We start from the raw sequence: 21,966 nt of genomic DNA on the forward strand, positions 1-21,966 counted from the left end.
AAAAATACATGTTAATTATGTATATTTTGTAATAATTGTTTTGTAGATAGTGGTTACCGTTTAACAAATGCTGGTTATGACTTTCTGGCTCTCAAAGTTTTGACAGACAAAAATGTGATATCCTCAGTTGGCAATCAAATTGGTGTGGGTAAAGAATCAGGTATGCAGCAATTAACATGATTATATGCATTTCACTTTGAGATATATATATATATATATCTATAGATATATTATCTACGTATTTAAGTTCTTTCAGAGTAAGTTGTAATTACTCTGATAATCAGATAATTTAAATTAAATTTGTGTATTTTGAAATAATAAAAGTTATTCAACTTTTCCTTTTGTTTAATTTCAATTTTTGGTTAATTTTTTTACCTATTTAAATACAAATTAACTTTGTGGTTTTATTAATATTTGTTGTACAACGATTTGAGCTTTTAAAAAAAAACACACTTTTCTTACAAAAACCAATCCTTCTGCAGATGTTTACATAGTTGCAGATGATGAAGAGAAACAGTATGCATTAAAACTTCACAGGTAATTATTGCTTGAGCAATTAGTTGTGTATTAATAAATAAATAAGGAATACTTGAAAAGTTTATTCTATTCTTGGTAACAAAAGGGTCTGTTTTTACAATACCTGGTTAGGTGAAACCTAGAAGCGGATCTCAAGAATTTTTTTAGAAACTTAACAGTTTATGTATGTAGCTGAGAAAACAGTTAGTAGTTCATTGCCCACACGGGGTAAACTAAGTTTGACCATTATAACTTTCAAAGTAAAATATAAATCAGAAATCTATATCTAGTTCTAGATGTCTGTATAATGAAAGTAGCTAAAAATAATTAGGCAATTCATACAATATCTTATGGCCCATTGGGTAGCGTTATTGGTACATCTAGCCTCAAGCTGACTCTTCATTACCTGGCTTGAGCAAAAAAAAAAATTTGTTAAATATTTTTTAAATTTTATTTTAAGTTGTATAATAGAGGTATTGTCTTTTAAAAAAAATTTATTTTTTAATGTTTTTCTTGTTTATCTACAAGACTAGGACGCACATGCTTTAGGCAAATAAAAAATAAACGTGACTATATGAAGTATCGCAAATCTGCATCTTGGTTATACCTTGGAAGACTAGCAGCAACAAAGGAGTTTGCTTATATGAAGGTAACTTGGACAAAAACACTTTCCTTCCTGTTGTATAAAGTTACCTATATTTTCATATCATTTTACATTCAGAGCATACTTTTCTTTAACTCTTTCTCTCCGTAATTTTTTTTCCACATTCCAACAGAATTCTTCATTTTGCTCATTCATATTTTTTTACCCTGTTATGAGTAAGCTTAAGTAACTTTTTCATTTGTTATCAGAAAGTGTTTTACTTGGTATAGAATTAAAGGGGAATGCATGCTCTTTTTGTCCCGAGACATGACGTTAAACTGCGCTCCTCTTTCCTTAGCACTTTTGGAGCTCAAAAGTGCCCTACTTCTTTTCTATCATTGTGTCTGCCTCCTCTTTTTCTCTGTCTGCTTTGATCATCACTCTGTCTCCTTATCTTTAAAAACTCACTACGTCCTAGACCAGTTTGTTTGCCGTGGACTGCGACGGGTAAGGGGGGATTAAGAGATCCTGGTGTTTGAGTAGGTGGCTATCTGAGGATAAACCACCGCAACACAATACTTTGGCTCCAAGTTCCCCTAGACCTGAGGCCCAGATGGCCCGCTCTGGGTCAACCGGCTGGTCATGCCGAGCTACCGGCATAGGTCTTCAACCTTCAAGTCAGTAGTGGGAGAGCCCAAGAGTGTGTCTAAGCTACACAAATCAATGGAACTTCTTGTAGAAGTAGATGGCAAGACACACTCTGATGGGCTTTTAAGATGCAGAAGACTGTGAAATCATGCCACACAAGAGTCTGAACACCAGCAGAGGTGTAATCAGCTCTAGGGACCTACTGGAATGTTCCGAGAAGGAAATAGTGGAGGGCATTGAAGGAGTCACCCATGCCCGGCGCATTACCAGGCGCAGGGATGGTGAGGAGGTCAAAACCGCCACTATTATCCTCACATTCGGAACTAGGACACCGCCAGAGTATGTGAAGGCAGGATACCTACGAGTTCCAGTGAGGCCCTACATACCTAACCCCATGAGGTGCTTCAAGTGCCAGGGTTATGGACACGGCGCGGCAGTCTGCAAGAGGAGAGGAACACTGTGTGTGCCAGATGTGCTGGAGAGGGTCATGAGGACAAGGGCTTCACAGCCCAGTTCCAATGCCCAAACTGTCACGCTGGCCACTCAGCCTACTCCAAGGACTGCCCTGTGTGGAAACAGGAGGTTGCCGTGCAGGAGTACAAGGCAAGAAATGGATGTACCTTCAGCCAGGCGAAATCGGCTGTATTGGCCCTACCCAAGGGCCAATTCGGCTTGACAAAGACCTACGCCCAGGCTGTTGCTAAGATAGGAAGATCCATAGCCACACAGACGGACACATTGACCCCACCACCCCCTCCTCCCCTCCAACTCAGAAGAAAACACCCCCAAAGAACACACCTCTGAAGAAACAAGAAAGCCCTGTTGTCATGCTAAAGAACAGGTTCTCTGTGCTCTCTGATGAGAGCATGGAGACTGAGCAGCATGTCAAAACCAATACTCCGGGAGAACCCGGAGACATCATGTCTGACACAGGTTCTCCTCAGAGAACCCAGCCAGACACCCCAACCTCTACCGAATTAGAGGTTGACCAACTCCCTAAGGGGAGAAATCAAAGCGGAGGGGATGCCCGAGGTGAGAGAGGAGGAAATAACCTCCGCTCTAACCAGAGGGATCTCCCCTCTCCAGAGAGAAAGACTTCCCCCAAAAGGGGGTTGTCCTCCTCTCCATCCAAACCCAAGAATAAAAATACCAAGGTCACTGGAATAAAGGGAAACCCCTCCGGGGGCCTCCCAAGGCCAAATAGCTCCAAGTAGGTCCTCTAGAATAAGCCATGGATTCCAGAATTGTACAGGGGAATTGTAGAGGCCTCAAGGCCAATTATGAGGAAATGCAGCTACTGATGAACTCTGAGACTCCTGTAGCTGTCTGCTTACAGGAAACATTTCTGAAAGATAGCATCAGCTTCCAAAGCTACAGTGCTTACAGCAAGAATGTTGAGGATGCAGAGAGAGCATCAGGTGGAGTCTGTATCCTTGTGAAGGATAGCATCCCCCATGAGAGGGTAGAACTACAGACCACACTACAGGCCGTAGCAGCTAGGATAACCCTTCACAAGGTTATCACTTGCTGCAGCCTGTATCTACCACCAGGCACTCCATTAAACCAAACAGACATGGAAGACCTATTAAAACAACTCCCCCGGCCTTATATAATCCTTGGGGATTTCAATGCTCATAACACCATGTGGAGATCCAACAATACCGACACAAGAGGTCGTATGCTGGAGGATATCTTCCTCCAACATGATTAATGCATACTTAATGATGCATCACCGACCTACTTGCACCCAGGAACTGGATCTCTCACATGCATTGACCTCACCGTATGCGTCCCTGGACTTCTGGACTTCTGGTCAGTTAGCAATGATCTACGGAGAAGTGATCACTTCCCAATCATCATTACTAACAATCTCCCTCATTGGGATGACCTCAGCTGTGGAAACTGAATAAGGCCGATTGGGAACAATTCCAAAAAAGATGCTCAGAGGATATCACAGAAAATATCCTCGATGAACAGAACCCAGCTGATACCTTTGCTAGCAAGCTACTTAGTATAGCCAGGAAAGTTGTCCCCCTAACCTCCGCAAATCCTAAACAGCCTAGCAAACCATGGTTTGATACAGCTTGCAAAAGTGCTATTGGCGATAGGAAAAAATGACTGGCTGCATTTATAAAGAATCCTTCCCAGGAAAACCTAAAGCTATTCAGGATAGCTAGAGCAAAGGCTAGACAAACCATACGGTCAGCCAAAAGGAATTCCTGGAGAAGTTTTGTCGGCAGTCTGGATGCCAAAACTTCTGCTAGAGCGGTTTGGAAGGCAGTAAGGCGAATCAAAGGGAAAGAATCAAATGCAATAGGGCATCTGAAAAACCAAGGACGAACTGTCACGTCCCCCAGAGAAATAGCTGACTGCCTTGCATCCTCAATAGCAGAAAAGTCATCCACTGCACACTACACGCCAGAGTTCCAAAAAGTCAAAACCAGGGAGGAAAGACACCCCACTGATTTCAGGTCAGAGAACAATGAAGACTACAACAAACCGTTGTCACTTGAGGAACTGAGGGAATCGCTGGACAAGTCACATGACACAGCGCCTGGAGAAGATGAAATCCATTACCAGTTCCTAAAGTACCTTCCCGAACTCTCATTGGCAGTCCTGCTAGGGGTCTATAACTGTGTGTGGCAAACAGGCGCTTTCCCAAACAGCTGGAGGAAAGCCACAGTTATACTGATACCTAAACTGGAAGAGACGGCTCTGACCCAGCTAACTATCGACCAATAGCACTAACAAGCTGCATCTGCAAAACCATGGAAAGAATGATTAACAGAAGGCTGGTCTGGTACCTGGAGAGGAATAAAGTGATCTCCAACTACCAGTGTGGATTCCGGCAGGGGCGGACAACAACTGACCACCTGGTAAGGCTGGAAGCTTATATTAGAAATGCATTACTCAGAAGAGAACATCTAGTAGCTGTATTCTTTGATATAGAAAAGGCCTATGACACAACCTGGAAACATGGCATTCTACGTGACCTGGAGCTTATGGGGCTTAAGGGACACCTCCCCTGTTTTGTGGGGGAATTCCTGAAAGACAGAAAATTTCAGGTTCGAGTGGGCAACTCCGCTTCTGACACTCATGACCAGGAAATGGGTGTACCCCAGGGCAGCATTCTGTCAGTCACCCTGTTCAACATTAAAATAAATAGCATCATAAATGCTCTGTCCCCTGGCATAGAGTACTCTTTGAATGTTGATTACTTTGTCATTTTTACTTATGGGAAAAATATGAACACCTTAGAAAGAAAATTACAGTTATGTTTAAACAAAATTCAGGGTTGGGCAAACGATAATGGTTTTAAACTTTCGGACTCCAAAACAGTTAGTATGCATTTTTGTAATTTAAGGGGACTCCACCCAGACCCTGAACTATGTATACACAAAAAGAAGATCCCTGTCGTGAAAACTACAAAATTTTTAGGCCTCACCTTAGATTCCAAATTTAATTTTCTCCCCCACATTAAAGAAGAAATGCCAAAAGTCATTAAACATACTTAGAGTACTCAGCCATACGGACTGGGGAGCTGACAGAGATACCTTGCTGCTGCTATATCAGAGTCTAATTCGATCCAAGCTAGACTATGGATCCATAATATATGGAGCAGCAAGGAAGTCGTACCTAAAAATACTGGAACCAATACAAAATGCTGCCTTGCGTCTCTGTCTCGGCGCGTTTCGTACATCACCTATCCCAAGTCTCCATGTGGAGGCCAGAGAACTCCCCATGGATATAAGAATGAAAAAACTTGCAATGCTGTATATAGTCAAGCTAAAATCCAACCCCACGAACCCTGCTTTCGACTCCATATTTAACCCCACAGAGGTAGAATTATACAATCGAAGGCCTAACGTCATACAGCCGTTGGGCCTTCGAATGACAGAACCCATCCAAAATTTAACCCCACCCATTGACCAAATCTCTAAAATAGAAACCCCTCAGAATACTCCTTGGCTAATGAATAAACCCAAATTAAACTTATCCCTCCTTAATTTCAAAAATGAAAATACAGACCCAAGCATACTACAAGTCCACTTTAGGGAACTGCAGGAGAGCTACGGAGATTGTGGCACCATCTACACAGACGGATCCAAAATAGATGGAAAGGTCGCGTGTGCCTGCTCCTTTCGGAACAAAACAATCTCCCGTAGACTCCCCGATGGCTGCTCCATCTTTACGGCCGAATTGCATGCAATATCGCTTGCACTTATGGCCGTTCAAGCATCAGAAAGGAGGAAATTTATAATCTGCTCCGACTGCAAATCTGCATTGCAAGCTTTGGGGTGGATGAAGACTGACATCCCATTGGTACACAAGAGCCTGAAGCTGTTGGACCAGACCGTAGGGATGTCACCTTCATCTGGGTCCCCTCCCATGTTGGCATTGAGGGAAATGAAGCCGCAGACAGAGAAGCAAAGAGAGCCCTAAATCATGCGGTGTCAGGAACCCAAATTCCCTGCTCGGACCTGAGACAAAGTATTGCCTCTGCCACCTATCGAGAGGGCAGAACCGATGGGAGGCTGAGACTCACAATAAACTCAGGCAGATTGTGGCGGATGTCAGGTGGCGGCCCACATCTAACGGTCTGACAAGGCGTGGTAGCACGACCATGTCCAGACTTAGGATTGGCCACACCTACATCACGCACTCTTTTGTGCTGAAGAGAGAGGAGCCCCCACTTTGTGAGTACTGTGACTCTCGCCTCACCGTGGAACATATCCTCGTTGATTGCACCAGATACCAGGATGTCAGGGAGAAATATTTTAGAGCAACTAACTTAAAAACATTATTTGATAATGTCGACCCTGTTATGATACTGGGCTTTATCCGGGAAGTGGGGTTATCTACGAAGATCTGATTTATGAATTTGTGAACATGTACTATTTACATTAGATTTTTACCAAATAATTACATTTTTACTACCTTTACTATTTTAACTGTGAATAGACATTGATTTTAATGATATGACTGTATAGAATTTGGCCCTTGTTGTTTAGAGAGAGAGAGACTGCAGGCACAACATGGCCTAAATTGTGCCGATGTGCCTAAAATCAAAATCAAATGCATGCTCTTTTTATATAACACAAAGTAAAGTTTATACAATCAAACATTAATTTAATTTAATGAGGTCAAATCAACAATGGTATTGTCAATTAGGAGAGAAACAATTAATTTCACCCAAACATACCAAACAGCCAGATTGCCGTACTGATGCCAGGGAAGTCTTTAAGGCCTGAAAAAATGATGCTTTCTTTAATTAAAAGTAGTAGTATGTCCTTCAAAACTGCATACTCTATTGAGATACCCAAACAAGACACTAGCCCCAAAACCTACCTTTACAATAAAAACTATACAGAGAGCCTTCTTATCTGGAGACCACTGCGTAGTTAATCTCAGTTATGGGAGATATAGGACTACTCGTCTACTCTAACCCTAACCCTAACCCTGCAACATAAAAATGAGAACGACAAAGACTTTAAATTAATTTAAATTTGAAAAAAAATAGACATATTTTATTATTTAAAACTAGATTGATGATATTAAGTGATGCTTACAGAGTATAATGTTTGATGTTTTTTTCCTTCATTTGAAAAGGCATTGTATGACACAGGCTTTCCAGTTCCAAAGCCATTTGAAAGTAATCGACATGCTGTTGTTATGGAACTTTTAAATGGATACCCAATGTACGTTTTATTTTTATATTTTTTGGCTGTAGAAAACAATTTTTTTAATTGATAAAAATATATTTTTCATTCAAGTGAAAGTAATTATATAATATATACATACATTTAAGAAGATCAACATATTGTGTATAGATTGCTATGATTTTTATTGTAATGTTTCTTTAGCATAGAAAAACATGTTCTGCTAACCTCATGTGGGGCTTAGTCACAACCTTGCTATGTGTGCGAGTGCTTGTTTGGCGTACAATTTCTCTGTGTTTTAAACACAACATATTATTTATCAAATAAAACATATTAGGATTGTACATGAATTTAAAAAATAAATATTTTTTTAATTGATATTTCGCCATATTTTTATATATAAATTGAACAAAACAGTTTATTTGATTCCTTTTTTTTTTTAAACTTATTTATTTTATTTATTTTGTACAGATGAATTTTTTAAAACATTTTTTTTTTTTTTTTGTGGTAATCGTCTAAGACATTTGTTTTAACAAATTCACTAAAACAAAGTAGAGATCTAGTTTCTACATCAAGCAAGCACTTAATTTGAGTGTGGCCTATATATGTTGAGGACATCTATCATGTTTTTTAAAAATTAAAACAAACTGGGTTTTTAATTTAGTCTATATTTTCCTATCCCTTTTGTTTTTTAATTATCTCTGTAGGTGTCAGATACATAAGTTATCAGATCCTGGTTCAGTATATGATGAGTGCATGGAGCTTTTGGTTAAACTTGGCAACTATGGACTTATTCATGGAGACTTTAATGAGTTTAATTTGATGGTTGATGATAAAGACCATATAACAATGATTGATTTCCCACAGATGATATCCACATCTCATTGCAATGCAGAAATGTAAGTGTCTGATGTACAAGATATTATTTTATAGATAAATTCTGTAACAATTATTACTATTGCAGTAGATGTTGCTGAAATATAACCAAAAGAAAAAAATTGTAGTTTCTTTCAAAATGCTTCTTTGAAACAAATTTTATGATGTTTCAATAGTTTGTGGAATGTAGATTATTCGCAACTTTGAATTTGATTTGTGTTTGAGTCATGTAACGTAATGAGTACATCAGACTTTCTGTCAGGGGCAACCTTTGGTCAGTGTATAAACCCAGAAGCAACTATGCCTTTACCCTTGCAGTATTGCTTAAAATACTAAACTAAGGGGGAAAGTTCAAAACGCAAATAGAGTGTTAGTACAAAAAAAATTAAACAACATCTGATAATAACAAAAAAATACTTTTAAAAAAAGAGAAATGGAAATAATTTCAATAGGATTTGCACAATAAAAATCAAAACTACAATATATAAAGACCAAATTTGTTCAATAGTCTGATTTTTTTCTAAAGTACCCTTCCCCCTCAAACCCCCACACCTTTTCACATCAGTTATTGCTGGTACCCTCCAACATTTATGCAATGACCAGTAGAGTTTATTAGTAGGAACTTAGTAAGTCTATATACCAAATATTATATTTATGTATAAAATGTTTTGATGTCTTGAGCATTTACTGGCTTTCACTGGTTGTCCTTGAGGCCTTTATTTGCCTGATATGGTGCTGCTAATCTGTCTGTTACCATTAGTTTTATCTAGATCAGGGGTGGGCAACCTTTTTGTATCGAGGGCCGCATTAAAAAAAGTTTGGGAATGGCGGGCCGCATATATGTATATTTCTTAGAAAGATATGCTCGCTAACTGTGTAGAATTTCTTTTAATTCCTATTTACAGTGTATTATATTCAATGTATTATATTCACGTTTTTTTTTCAAACTCCGCGTAAAAAAATTACGACAAGAGTTAGCAATTTTGAAATCAATTTTACGATTTTTTTTTAAATTACCGATGTCTTTTTATATCACAGTATCCCCACAAATGTTGTACTTAATAAGCAGTATTTAACTTTTTACACTCGTGCATAATGTTCTGGAACTGTGGAACTAGCTTACTAGTTGTTACCCCTGTGACTGCTGTCAAATTACAGTCAGTCAACATTGACCAGTGATTATACTTATTTACTTTCCACAAAAATGTTTGATCACTGAATGAGACAATAATATATGTTCCGGAAGTTGAATGTCGGGACGAGCGATACCTGCCCTTGTGGAGCATCACCAGAGAATGCTGACCATGTCCCTTCAATGGTACATACTAAATCAAGAGACCCGAAAAAAACTCACCAAAGACTATTCGGAGAACTGCCTGATCCGGAAACCACTGCACGGTTCATCTCAGATGTAGAATTACTGATCTGAACCCTCCAACATGTAAAATGAGAACGAAGAAGAACATGTATGTGTACCCAAATAGTGTGAACAGCAGCAAAGTTTTTTTGTGTGGAAATACAGCTTCTGGCATCCATAAGACTCCTGTGGTAGTAATGACTGGAGCTTCTCTTTGCTTGGAGTTATGTCCAGGGTTCGTAGCGCTCCTAAAAACTCCTAAAATCTCCTAAAAAATGAAAAGTCTCCTAAAATCCTAAAATTCTCCTAAAAATTGCCGAAAGTCTCCTAAAATTTTGTCCACTCTCCTAAAATTTTCACCCAATATTTAAAAAAAATATAATTTGGTTATTTCTTGCTAAAAATGCGGGGGAAAAACAACAACAGCGTAACTAGGCATTCAGATCGCATGACCTTACGGGCTGGCTGTGTTAATGAGCTGACCAGTGACGCGTCTACACCGCCTTTCACCCACGTGTGAAGCGCGACCTCGTGATTGAAGATGGCCTTGGCTCAAGCAAGCATTTCACCTGGCAGTATTTTTCTGAAGTCAGCGTAGAAATGTTTGTTTCCATTTATTGTTACCACTAAAGACCCGCTAGATCTAGTCTGTAGTGACTATTGTCTATTATTAGAGCAATTACCAGACTAATTTGTAGGCTTCACCCCTCCGGGCCCTCCCTCACCTAAAATCTTCTTCTTGTAAGTGTAAGAGTGACTTCGCGTGGAAAGTCGGTAAATCTTCTAGATCTAGGTAGTATCTAGTAATAGTATCTAGATTTAGATCTAAGTTAGATCTAGTGAAGATAATTCGCACCTAACATGAAAAATCAGTGAATTTTAGTCAATTTATTGATCTCGATACATCTAATGTCTAGATTACTCTAGAAATACGCTAGATTCTAGATTTACGCTAAATCACTTAGAATCTAGTGGAGATAATTAGCACAAAGAAGTGAAAAGACTCTAGATCTACGGTACATCCTGTGAAGATAATTCGCATACTGCCGCGAAAAGTCCGCAAATTTAGTGACTTAGATCTAGACCCTAGATCTACGGTACATCCTGTGAAGATAATTCGCATACTGCCGCGAAAAGTCCGCAAATTTAGTGACTTAGATCTAGACTCTAGATCTACGGTACATCCTGTGAAGATAATTCGCATACTGCCGCGAAAAGTCCGCAAATTTAGTGACTTAGATCTAGACTCTAGATTTACTCGAAATCACTAGAATCTAGTGAAGATAATTCTCACACAGCCGTGACTTAGAGTTAAAGTCCGCGAATTGTAGCGAATTAGCATTAGAGTCTAGATCTTCTGTAAATTTAGTGAAGATAATATTCACACAGCAGTGAAAAGTCCGCGACTTTTCTTGACTTTGATCTAGACTCTAGATTTATGCTAAATCACTAGAATATATATAGTGAAGATATTTCTCTCACAGCCCTGAAAAGTCCGCGAATTTTAGTGACTTAGATCTAGAGTCTAGATCTACTGTAAATTCAGTGAAGATAATTCTCTCACAGCCTTGAGAAAATCTGCGCATTTTAGTGACTTAGATCAATAGTCTAGATCCACTGTAGATTTAACGAAAATATTTCGCATGCAGCTGTGACGTAAAAATTATTTCACTCGTAAAAGCCAGGGAAACTATATGGTTGAAAAAGATTCTGCTAGTGCTAGGAAAAAAAAAACGTGAATAGATCTAATCCCCCCCCCCCCCAATCCAAAAGCCATTTTTTAGTAAGCAAATGTCAACTAAACATTCAAATAGACCTATATTGCCCTATATATTACTGGCTCTGTTTATGAGAAGGATTTAAGTTAGCTAATAAAAGAATAAAACATTACCTCAAATGCACACCATGACTCTAGTATCTATAAGATACACATAGGAACTAATAATGTACATTTCCATCACAAAGAATACACATTATGAAGGCATCTCTAAGAATGTTTCTTATTTTAAAAAAATGGAAAAGCAACCATTTGTAATGTTTTTAAATAAATCTTTGAAAAAAAAATGGTTGTTTGAGGTTTTGGGATGACAGTCAAGTTGTTACTTGATTAAAAGATAACTTTCATTACATTTTCTGTGGACACATCACAGCTGATAACATTGTTTCTGTGTCATATTGGCAAGATATTTATTATTTTAAAAATCAAATAACAATAATTGATTTGATAAATGCTTAGTTTTGTGTATGTTTTACTATGTATCACACAAACGAATAGGAAATACACACACACACACATCATACATTTCATCCTTAAAAAACCTCCTAAAATCTCCTAAAATTTTGTCATGGAAAAGTGCTACTAACCCTGTATGTCCTCTGGAGCTGAATCAGCTTCTGCAATAAATGGTGAGCTGATGGTATTGAAGACTGGTTCTTGACGTCTTAAAATTTGCTTTTATAAATTGCACAGTTAAGGAATGTTAATAAGTGTTGTACTTTTAATTATTTCACTAAAAATAGTTTCGTCTTTCAGCAAAGGAAAATGACAAAAACTATTTTCTTTTGCTTGCTTGTAGAAATGGGAAAGCCTTGTTTGAAAAGATTTACCATGCATTATATTTCATATGTAAGCAAACAATTGCAATTTCAATTATAAAACACATGAAATCTGTGTTCCACTATTCATTAGAAATATTGGTAACAAAGTCACAGTGAATGCCCTTCAAGTAACATAACAATTTCTTCCTCAAGATTTTAAACCTCATTCGCCTTGCCCGTGCTAGGCTAGCCGCTAGCGGATCCATAAATCGGAACTACCCGTGGTTAACACACCCAGCTCTACTAAGTTTGATTACTATTAGAATATGACCCATAAAATTGAAATTTTATGCAGCTTTGTGCAAACTTTCCTGTTTAGAGTTTATGGTTGGGATATCTTTTATAAAAAAAAAAAATTGTCTTAGTCAAAGATCGAGCTACATCAGTTGTTACACTTGCCGTCTTGTTCCAAGCCAATCCAACACTCAGAGATTGTGTCTTGAATTGAGTGTGTTGATGTATAGCCAATAAGCATAATCTTCGTTTACTTTTATAATGAGACAGTTTCAAACATTTATATAGATATTATTTTTAATATTTGCATTTTTATATGTATATACTGTGGGCACACCTGATTTCTATAGGTGTCGGCGGGCCACATAAAACACTTCGGCGGGCCGCATGTGGCCCGCGGGTCGTAATTTGCCCACCCCTGATCTAGATCATGGCATCATAAATGAAAAGGTAAAATAAATCTATCCAATGTCCTCACCAAGGTTGTGTACACCCCCAACTAAATATATTTCATCAAAAATCTACATTTCCTTTGGTCAACAAAACTGGTCAAAATATCAGTTCAAGAAGTTGTAGATTAGTTGAGACTAGATCTAGATCCAATGTAATAACTCTCAGAATCAGACTTGATGTAGTGCTAAATTCTCCTGATTAGTGTCTATATCAATTTCATCTTCATTATCAGATGTATTTAGTATAAAATTGAAAGATCATTGTGAAAATTGTCCAACACAGCTAAGGAAAAAAACCCCCAAAAAATCACTGAAACTGAAGCAACAGTCAGAAAATCATACATTTTTCTTTTTACCGAAACTATCTCTATTTCTAATTCGTTACAAATCCCAGCCAGCTCAAAAAAAAAAAAAAGGGGTGGGGGGACTTGCAGGAAAACAAGAGCTATGCAAGTCACATTAATTATTTTATACCTAGACCTCAAAATTGGCTGAATATTTTTAAACATTATTAAAGTCAATATTGCATTCATAAATAAAATTACATTCACAGTGTTTTGATCATTAATATTTCTTTTGCTTGATTAACAATGATTATCAACACTATGCAAAAAACAAGGTTTTAAATTTTATTATATACGGTAACATGAATCATAATCAGAGAAATCTTTTTTGTTAAAATCCTTCAGAATTAGTATTGATTGTTTTAAACATTCTTTATTTATCTACAACTACATATTTTTAAGTTAAGATGTTTACTGTTTAACTAACTAAACTTTAAGAAAAAATGTTTATGTGTTATCCATATTTTCTTTTTTCTGCTCTGTTTATTCAAGGTATTTTGACAGAGATGTACAATGTATACGCACCTTTTTTGCAAAAAGATTTAACTATGAAAGTGAACTGTTTCCCACGTTTTCAGATTTAAAGTAAGCTTCAAAAATAGCATAAAGGTTATATAAAGCAGTGTGTAATTTCAGTGTTAATAATGCTTTAGTTTTGAAACAGTACTTAAGTAAGTAAATCATCTTTATCAGAGAATAAAAGAATAACTTTTTAAATTCTTTTTTCTGTCATTCCAATCTTATAAATTATCACTTATTGATAGTAATATATATATCTATATATATATATACACATAAAAACACACCAATATATTTATATCTAATATATATAAAGCAGAAAGTAAGGCGTATGTATGTCCCCGCATAGAAATCAAAACCCTTTCACCAGTCTTGATAAAACTTGGCAGAAATGTTCCTTGGGTACCAACTTAGACCGTAGTGTATGTATTGTAGCCCTAAAACAAACTTAAAACCCTAAAAAAGGAAAGATTACCAACTCTATTAAAGTATAGTATCTTATAAATCTAGGCCATGTTTACATGCTGTGTCTAAATGATGAGACAAGACCAGCAGTTCTCAACCTTTTAAGCTCGGCGACCCTTTTTACAATCCCCCACTCTGCCGCGACCCCCCCCCCCCCCCCCATACACATACAGCAATTTAAGAGTAGACAATAACAATCCATATTTTCAATGGTCTTAGGCGACCCCTGGCAAGTGGTCAATCGACCCCAAGGGGGTCGTGACCTACAGGTTGAGAACCCCTGGACAAGACGAAGAGGTCACGCATGCGCAGAGATGAAAATCTCTATATCTAAATTAGCTCTCTTTCAAGAAAACATAATTTTGTAATTTTACACATGAACATACAAATAAGTATCTATTCATTTCATTATTTAATGAAAATTAACCTTCAAATTTGAGTTTACTAAACATTTTTTACATAAAATCATTTGCTCTAAATGTAAATAGCTTTAAACGTCTTGACATACTTTTCTGTAGCTCGCGGCACCATTATACAGCGTAGTGATACAAATGAAATGAACGTCAGAGTTCATAGTTTTGCGCATTATAAAGGCATATTATTAAACTTATAAATTACTTACATAATACAATTTACTTTCCAATGTTTTTTTTTAAGCATTTAAGCCTACAGTTACCGATTCGGTTTAATTTTAAGTTCTTTATTTTCAATTTACTTTTTCCTTTAAGATTTACTTATGCGCATTTAGACCTCTTAGCAACTTAGCTACGAAATGATGAATGAAACACGGCTAATGTATCTAGGTCAACACACTACACCTAGGTCGACACAAGCTCACATCAGTGTTTATAGTCTTTAACTATAATAGGCTCAAAGTTTTTATTTATTGACTAGACTACTGTGGCATTCAAATTGTTTAGATTCTAGATTAAGACTAAGACTGCTTTATTGATCCTTAAGGAAATTTGTTGTGATTACAAGGACTTTTTTCTCATATAAAGAGAACACAACAGAAAAATACACATAAATACAACAAACACAACATAAAGAGTTCATTCAGCGACTACACACAGGCATCTTGGTGCTTTTCATGTTCCCTGTTTTTGTATCGCTCTGTTCTTGTTTTGATTGACAGCAGTCGCCCACTTCACGACGACCTGACGTAGTTCTGATGGAGAAAGTCTAGAAAGTCTAGATCTACTTATTAACTTACACTTTATACATAATAATTAAAAAAAAATACTTTCTTCAATATAACATTATTATTTCGTTTAATTGTTTACAAAACACTCTCAGTGACTACATCGTAAGTGATACTCAGATTAACACCCGCAGGTAACATATGGCTAGTATATACATAAAAACACACCAGTATATATACATTTCATTTGAAATTAAACACATGTGTATGAATAGTTAATATAGAAAAAATAATACTGTGGTAATATGTTTTAATGTTTAATAAATTTAGTTTATTCTATTCAAAATGTGTATTTCTTCATTATTTTAGGAGAATAGGAACATTGGATGTAGAGATTGCAGCAAGTGGCTTTACTAAAGATTTGTCAGATGCATTTGATGAAGTAAGTTTTTTTGTTGATGAGTATTTCTTCATTAAATGAAATTTAATACAGTTAAATAATGATCCTCTAAATTTATGAGCATGAAGGCTATTGAAGACAAACATAAAACAATAAATTATTATAGCTTTTTAAAATTTGTTCCCTGTCAGGAAATCTTGAGTCAATTGGTGTTAAAGCGAAATTTTTTTTTTCGGCAAGCTATGGTGATGAACTTCGCTCATTACCGTACTATTTGCTTATTATTGTCTAAGCCTTTTGAAACCAACACCCTGTACGGCAGTGCTGAACAACTGAAGAAAACAGCACACTATTTTTCCTTGGCACAGTCTGCAAAAGAGCTGACAGCTCAGCAGCAAAAAGCTGGCTAGAAGAAGCCTTTTGAAAAGTCATCAAATTAGATGATTTTCACATTTTCACATTTACTAAAACCATATTGGTTAATGAATAAGTACATTATGTTTATGTGGAAGCGGTTTAGCATATTACTACAAATTATGTGTTCTAGTATTTTACTGGTCTGTAGTTTCTTGTATCAGATTATCTTTTTAAAATAGAAGAATGATAGTTTCTTTCCAGTTCCTCTGTATTCTACCTCGATTAAGGGAAGCTTATATTTCTGTATATCTATTGATTAAGCTGTTTGTCTCCTGGAGCTGAGGATGCTAACACAAAGTATTTATTACGAATGGTAGCTTTAGTTTAATTATATTTTGTTAAGTTTTCTCCTTTTAATTATTAGTTAATACCAGGTAAACCCATTTTGAATTTCTGTGATGTACTACAAGTAAGATGAGTTTTACACCTACAATTTTTGTGGAACATAAGCTTCTATTTACATCTTGTTTTTTTTTTTTTATGTATCAACCAACAGCATTAGTTTAAAAAGAATTATCTTTTAGTCACATGTCCAATGCTGGAATGATCTCTCTCATAATAATACATACTTTCCAAAGACAATACGAAGACCAGTAAATGAAAAAGAGGGTGAGATTCATCAGTTTATCATCCCTGGACTTGCATCACAATGTGTGTAATCAAAAGTTCTCCACTTCTACCAAACACAAGCCATCCATCCTCATTAGTATGTCTAGAGACAGACCAAACCACTCATAATATCATCCAACCAAATGTGTAATTGTTGTAAGAGTTGAGTCAAAGATCTTGAAACTCTAGGCCAACTGTAGCTTCCTTCAGTGGGGCTGTTTGAAAGGTATCCAAGAAGATCAAATTAGTTCCTTTTCTATTACCAGACTCTCTGGACTAAAGATGAGGCCACAGCTGCCATGTAGGTGTCAGCTTGTGGATCACAACAGGACTGTTGTAACTTTCTTACAGCCTCACCAGTGCTTTGAACATAGTTCTTAAACAGCCAGATGGGGGTCTTGTTTATTTCATGTTAAGGCTAAGTGTTGCTTGGGCATTATCTGACCTTTTTTTCTTAGGTGATCCTTTCTTCTGCTGGTATCCCAAAGGATAATTTTGGCTAATGAGCATCATGTAATGATGAGCTCTAATCATCCCAATTTCAATTGCTTCCTAGTATGGATTTTTGATATTTTGTTTTTTTGGCACATCTGCACAATTTAGGCCATGATGTGCCCACCCAGTATTTGAAAATTTTGCTAATGAGCATTATGTAACAATGAGTTATAATTATCCCAATTTCAATTGCTTCCTAGTATGGATTTTTGATATTTTGGGTTTTTGGCACATCTGCACAATTTAGGCCATGATGTGCCCACCCAGTATTGAAGAGTTCCTTCTGTTATAACATGATTAACCTTGTTGTCCTCCTGATATTTTAAAAGGTCAACATTTATCTACTCATCGATTATTTGAAAAAGTTTGTAGTTATTGAAGCTTAGAAATGAACATTTAGTAATCATTAGAATTCTGCACCAAAATGACAAGAGTCTTGAACTTAGTCTTGGATTAGATTATTTATTTTGTACCAATCCTTACTGGGATTCTACTTATGCTTTCTATTACAGACAATGACAAACATGGGCCTGCTAGAGACTAATGAATCTATGCAAAAAGTGAAAGTCGATAAGTCAAGTGAAGATAGTGATGACTGTGAAGATGATAAAGATAGTCCTAACAACATTGAAGAAGATTGCGAGAAAAATTTTGATGAAGATAGACGTGATGATGATGATGATGACGAAAATTCAGTTCCCCCAGGCAAAGACCCAAGAATTCTTAAATGGTTGGCACAATCAGACTGCAATACTTTAGCTGATGAAAGAAATGAAGAAATAGGCCTCAGTGAACATCCAGATCTATGTGTAGAAACTCAGAAACTAGATAGCACTAACCATCTATCTACTGATTCAATTAAAGAACTGAATAAAGAAACCTCAATGCTTTGTGAACAATCGAATACAATGTCACTGGCAGACACGCAAAATAAAGATCTCGAAAAACTTGAACAAAATGAAGATGAAGATTTGATAAATCTTAGACTTTCTAACCTCAACATAAGACCTTTCAGAAATGAAGACAGTCAGCATCATGTCAATGAATGCCATAAAAAAAAGGAGTCTGGATCAGTAGCAACACATAGTATTGCCTGTTCTAGTATAGCACCTGAAATAGCTAGGAGTCGAATAAGAAGTCAAGCTAAACGCAAGCAGCAGGCACAACTGGCCAGACGTGTGAGAAAGAGTGGTGAAGCCTCTTTATTTACTCAATTACGTCGTGACACACAGGATGACATAAAACAGTCTTTAGATGCTGTATGGTTTTAAAAAAATTGGAAAAATGTTAATAAAAACTTGTATATATGATATACATTTTTTTTTCAATTAATCTTTATTGTTTTTATCTGTATTTATCTCAATAATTTTTGCCATTTCTAAACATTTTTGATGAAGATCAATGAGTTATGTGGATATTACCTTGGTTCTACATATTTTTGTTTTGTTAACGTAAATAAATAGAACTAATAATTCATGCTTCTAGATCTAAATTTATGTTCATATTATGTTAATAATAAAAATATGTTAATGTTGTTCACTAACCAAAAAATTTATACGAAAGGATTTATGATGATGAAAAGTTGGTTTAATTTTTGGACTTCAGACTCTAAGGACCTGTCTGTGATATACCATTGCTAGTTAGTAAGTCACTGAATAAAATTTATAGAACAGAATGAATGAAAAAACACAAAACTTTTAGTATACCAGTAGTCTGTATGTGTGAGAGAAAAACAACAGGCTTGTAAATTAAAAATAAATTTAAAATATTTTGATATTTTTACCAAGATATATTAAAAGCTAATTGCAAATCCTTTACAGATGTTGACAATATTACTTCCTTGTTTAATCAGCCAGAAGTGCCACACTAGTGTTTTTAATAATCATAGTGCATGCAAATACAACAATAAGTAAGTTAACTCAAGTGTAACATGGGCAACAAGCTTAAAGTTTATTACTTAGTAGGAAAATTAATTTATTCATTCTTAAAAATCATTAGAACTGGAGTTATAAAGAAAATGTAAAAAAAATTCCAGTGCAAAAGTTAAATTTTTTAAATTAATCTTAAATTTCAATGTTTATATTACTGTGAAAATAAAGTAAATACATTTGTATACAAATTTAAACTTAAGACAAAGACATTTTCTCAAGTAATGTTTGACAACAACACACATATTAGATAATGTTTATCATTAAAAAAAAACTGGTACAGACATTTCTGTGATATGCATAGAAGAGCTTAACCACATGACATCAAAAATGTAACCAGGTGGTTTTGGTACCATAGCAGATGGACATTAACAATGTTGTGATACAGCCCTATATTTAAACCACAATTCAGTTATATGATCAAATAATTTTATGAACGAAATAATGGTGTCAAATTGTATACTAAGGCTTCCATTAATTATTTTACTATCAAAATGACTTTGAAACTGCCAAATCAATAAAATGTTTAAAATTGCACATTATTCAAGTCAGGCTTCATTGCTTATAGGACATTAATTTTTATTACTTTCCTGGGGCTAAAGTAGGGAGCCTGTTAGCATCAACTTTCTCAAATTCAAAAAGACTACAAAAAGACATTATCATTTTGTGGGGGCTAGATTATTTCTCTTAGGCACAACATATATATATATATATATATAAAGACCCACTTAGATACAGCAGTCATTTTAACTAAAATATATTTCTTAAACTGCATTCTGTTAATTTAATGTGGTAGTTACCAGTTTTTCATTAAAAACTAAATGCACGAAGGTCTTTTCTGTACAAGGGAAATGCATAAAACTCATTTCAAGCCAAATCTTGGCAAATTCTTCATGCTCAAGAATATCAACCAACCTGCTTGTTGTTGTTTTTTTAAATCATTTGGTATAAATGTAACAATATTCTATGCTTGTACAGACAGAATGTTGGTCTTGCTTTGTGTAACAAGTGCTTAAAGCTAACAGTATGTTAACAATTAACGTATCGGTTAATAGATTTAAAATTTTACTGACTGTACAGTTCGTATTCGATAAGGAGGATTGACTTTTAATTGTTAAAAATGAAAAAAAAAAAAAAAAGGAGAGGTGATTTTTGTACAAAAATGTTCAGGTTTCTATTTTCCTAATTCTCATTAACAATTTAGTTATATATTTTTGTGGAATGGCATTTTAAATACATATCACAGGGCAGCTATGTAATTCATTCAGCTTTCAAGCGCTCTTCTTTATGAATGGAATCACCATTTGTTACACAGGGCTCCTCATCTTCATTAGGTAATGGTTCACTGCTAGTTTCTTCATTCTAAAATAAAAATAGTTTAGCAATTAAGAATCCAGTTATCGTTCAAAAGATTTAACCGATTAATCAAGATGAATATTACAAGAAGAACAAGAAAGGCAACAAGCAGGATCAAGAAAGAACTTTAAAAAGATGTATATTTTAATGTCTAGTTGCAACGTTTTTCTCTAACTAAAAAGTATTAAAAAGCAAATAAGATTACTTTAAGATTACAAATTTTAGGATTACAATGTAATAATAGTGATGATGAAAGACATCAAAGCTAATATACCTAAAAGACCTACCAGTATATAAAAAGAGATCATTCATCATAACCAAATTATGTACCGGTATATATATGTTTGTGAGAGATGTCTTTAAAAAAATTATAATAGGATAGCGTATAAACATAATCAGATGAACTACAGGTATCATAGTTGAGTTACTTTAAAGACTACCTGAACTATTTTCCTTTTCTTCTTGGGCATTGGACATGTTAAATTATTTTCAACATTCTTGGCAATTTCAGCTGGTTTGCTCCAAAACTTTGAAAGCCAAGGATTAATAAATTTATGGAACACCCATAAGAGTATGGGAATAACTATGCAAGGTACACAGACCATGACGTGATTGTAGAGTTCAGACTACTAAAATAAAAAAAATTAATTTAAATTAAATTAAATTAAAAAAGAAACTGCATAATTCAAATCTCCAATTAAGAAAATTTATTAGAATTTAACAAAAGTATTTTCAAAAGAATACACAATTAGGGGAGGCACTGTGGCTGAGTGGTAAAGCGCTTGGATCTCAGGCTCAAATCCTGGTGAGGACTGGGATTTTTAATTTTGGGATCTTAAGGGTGCCTCTGAGTCCACCCAGCTCTAATGGGTACCGGTACCTGAAATTAGTTGCGGAAAAGTAAAGGCAGTTGGTCATTGAGCAGGCTTTACTCTATACTTTACTCTAAAGTGACTGGATTGACTAGATCTAGATTATTCTAGATCTATTTGACTATATACTTAACTATAGACCATAACAGGGGCGGACTGGCTATGTGGACATTCTGGCTAATGCCCGGTGGGCCAGTACTAAATGGGCCAGTCTGGTCGTGGCCAGAGAAAATTTTTTTTTTCAATTAAGACAGCTAAAAAAAAGTGACAGCAGCAAGAAACAGATGCCCGAACAAGTTTGTTTTTTTTGGACAATTAATTTTGTTTGGAATTCAATAAGAATATCCAAATCTTTACACTATACAAACTGTACTTATCATTTGCAAAACGTTAGACCGTATTTTTTTATTTTTTTTATTTTGAACGAGTAGTATGGACACTGCTTTGATGAATTTGAGGTTGTCCTTGGCGGATAATTTTGCTGGTCGGCGTGGAC

At 35.7% G+C, this 21,966-nt stretch overlaps 1 protein-coding gene across 7 annotated transcripts in view; it reads left to right on the forward strand.

Moving 5' to 3' along the window:
* LOC106074356 (uncharacterized) overlaps positions 1–19,129 on the forward strand; it is a 44,008-nt gene extending 24,879 nt beyond the window's left edge. For 6 of the 7 annotated variants that reach the window (XM_056035893.1, XM_056035887.1, XM_056035855.1 and 3 more), the window contains exons 4-11: positions 47–160; positions 483–537; positions 1,045–1,165; positions 7,358–7,446; positions 8,115–8,306; positions 13,761–13,853; positions 15,763–15,835; positions 17,827–18,646. In XM_056035893.1, coding sequence (XP_055891868.1) covers positions 47–160; positions 483–537; positions 1,045–1,165; positions 7,358–7,446; positions 8,115–8,306; positions 13,761–13,853; positions 15,763–15,835; positions 17,827–18,585 — 1,496 coding nt within the window. In that variant the 3' untranslated portion in view covers positions 18,586–18,646. Of the gene's footprint in view, positions 1–46; positions 161–482; positions 538–1,044; positions 1,166–7,357; positions 7,447–8,114; positions 8,307–13,760; positions 13,854–15,762; positions 15,836–17,826 lie in introns of all 7 variants that reach the window. The other variant, XM_056035846.1, reaches the window with a different exon arrangement.
* The last annotated feature ends 2,837 nt before the right edge of the window (positions 19,130–21,966 follow it).

This window comes from Biomphalaria glabrata, chromosome 1 (assembly GCF_947242115.1).
Source record: "Biomphalaria glabrata chromosome 1, xgBioGlab47.1, whole genome shotgun sequence".
Taxonomy (NCBI): domain Eukaryota; kingdom Metazoa; phylum Mollusca; class Gastropoda; family Planorbidae; genus Biomphalaria; species Biomphalaria glabrata.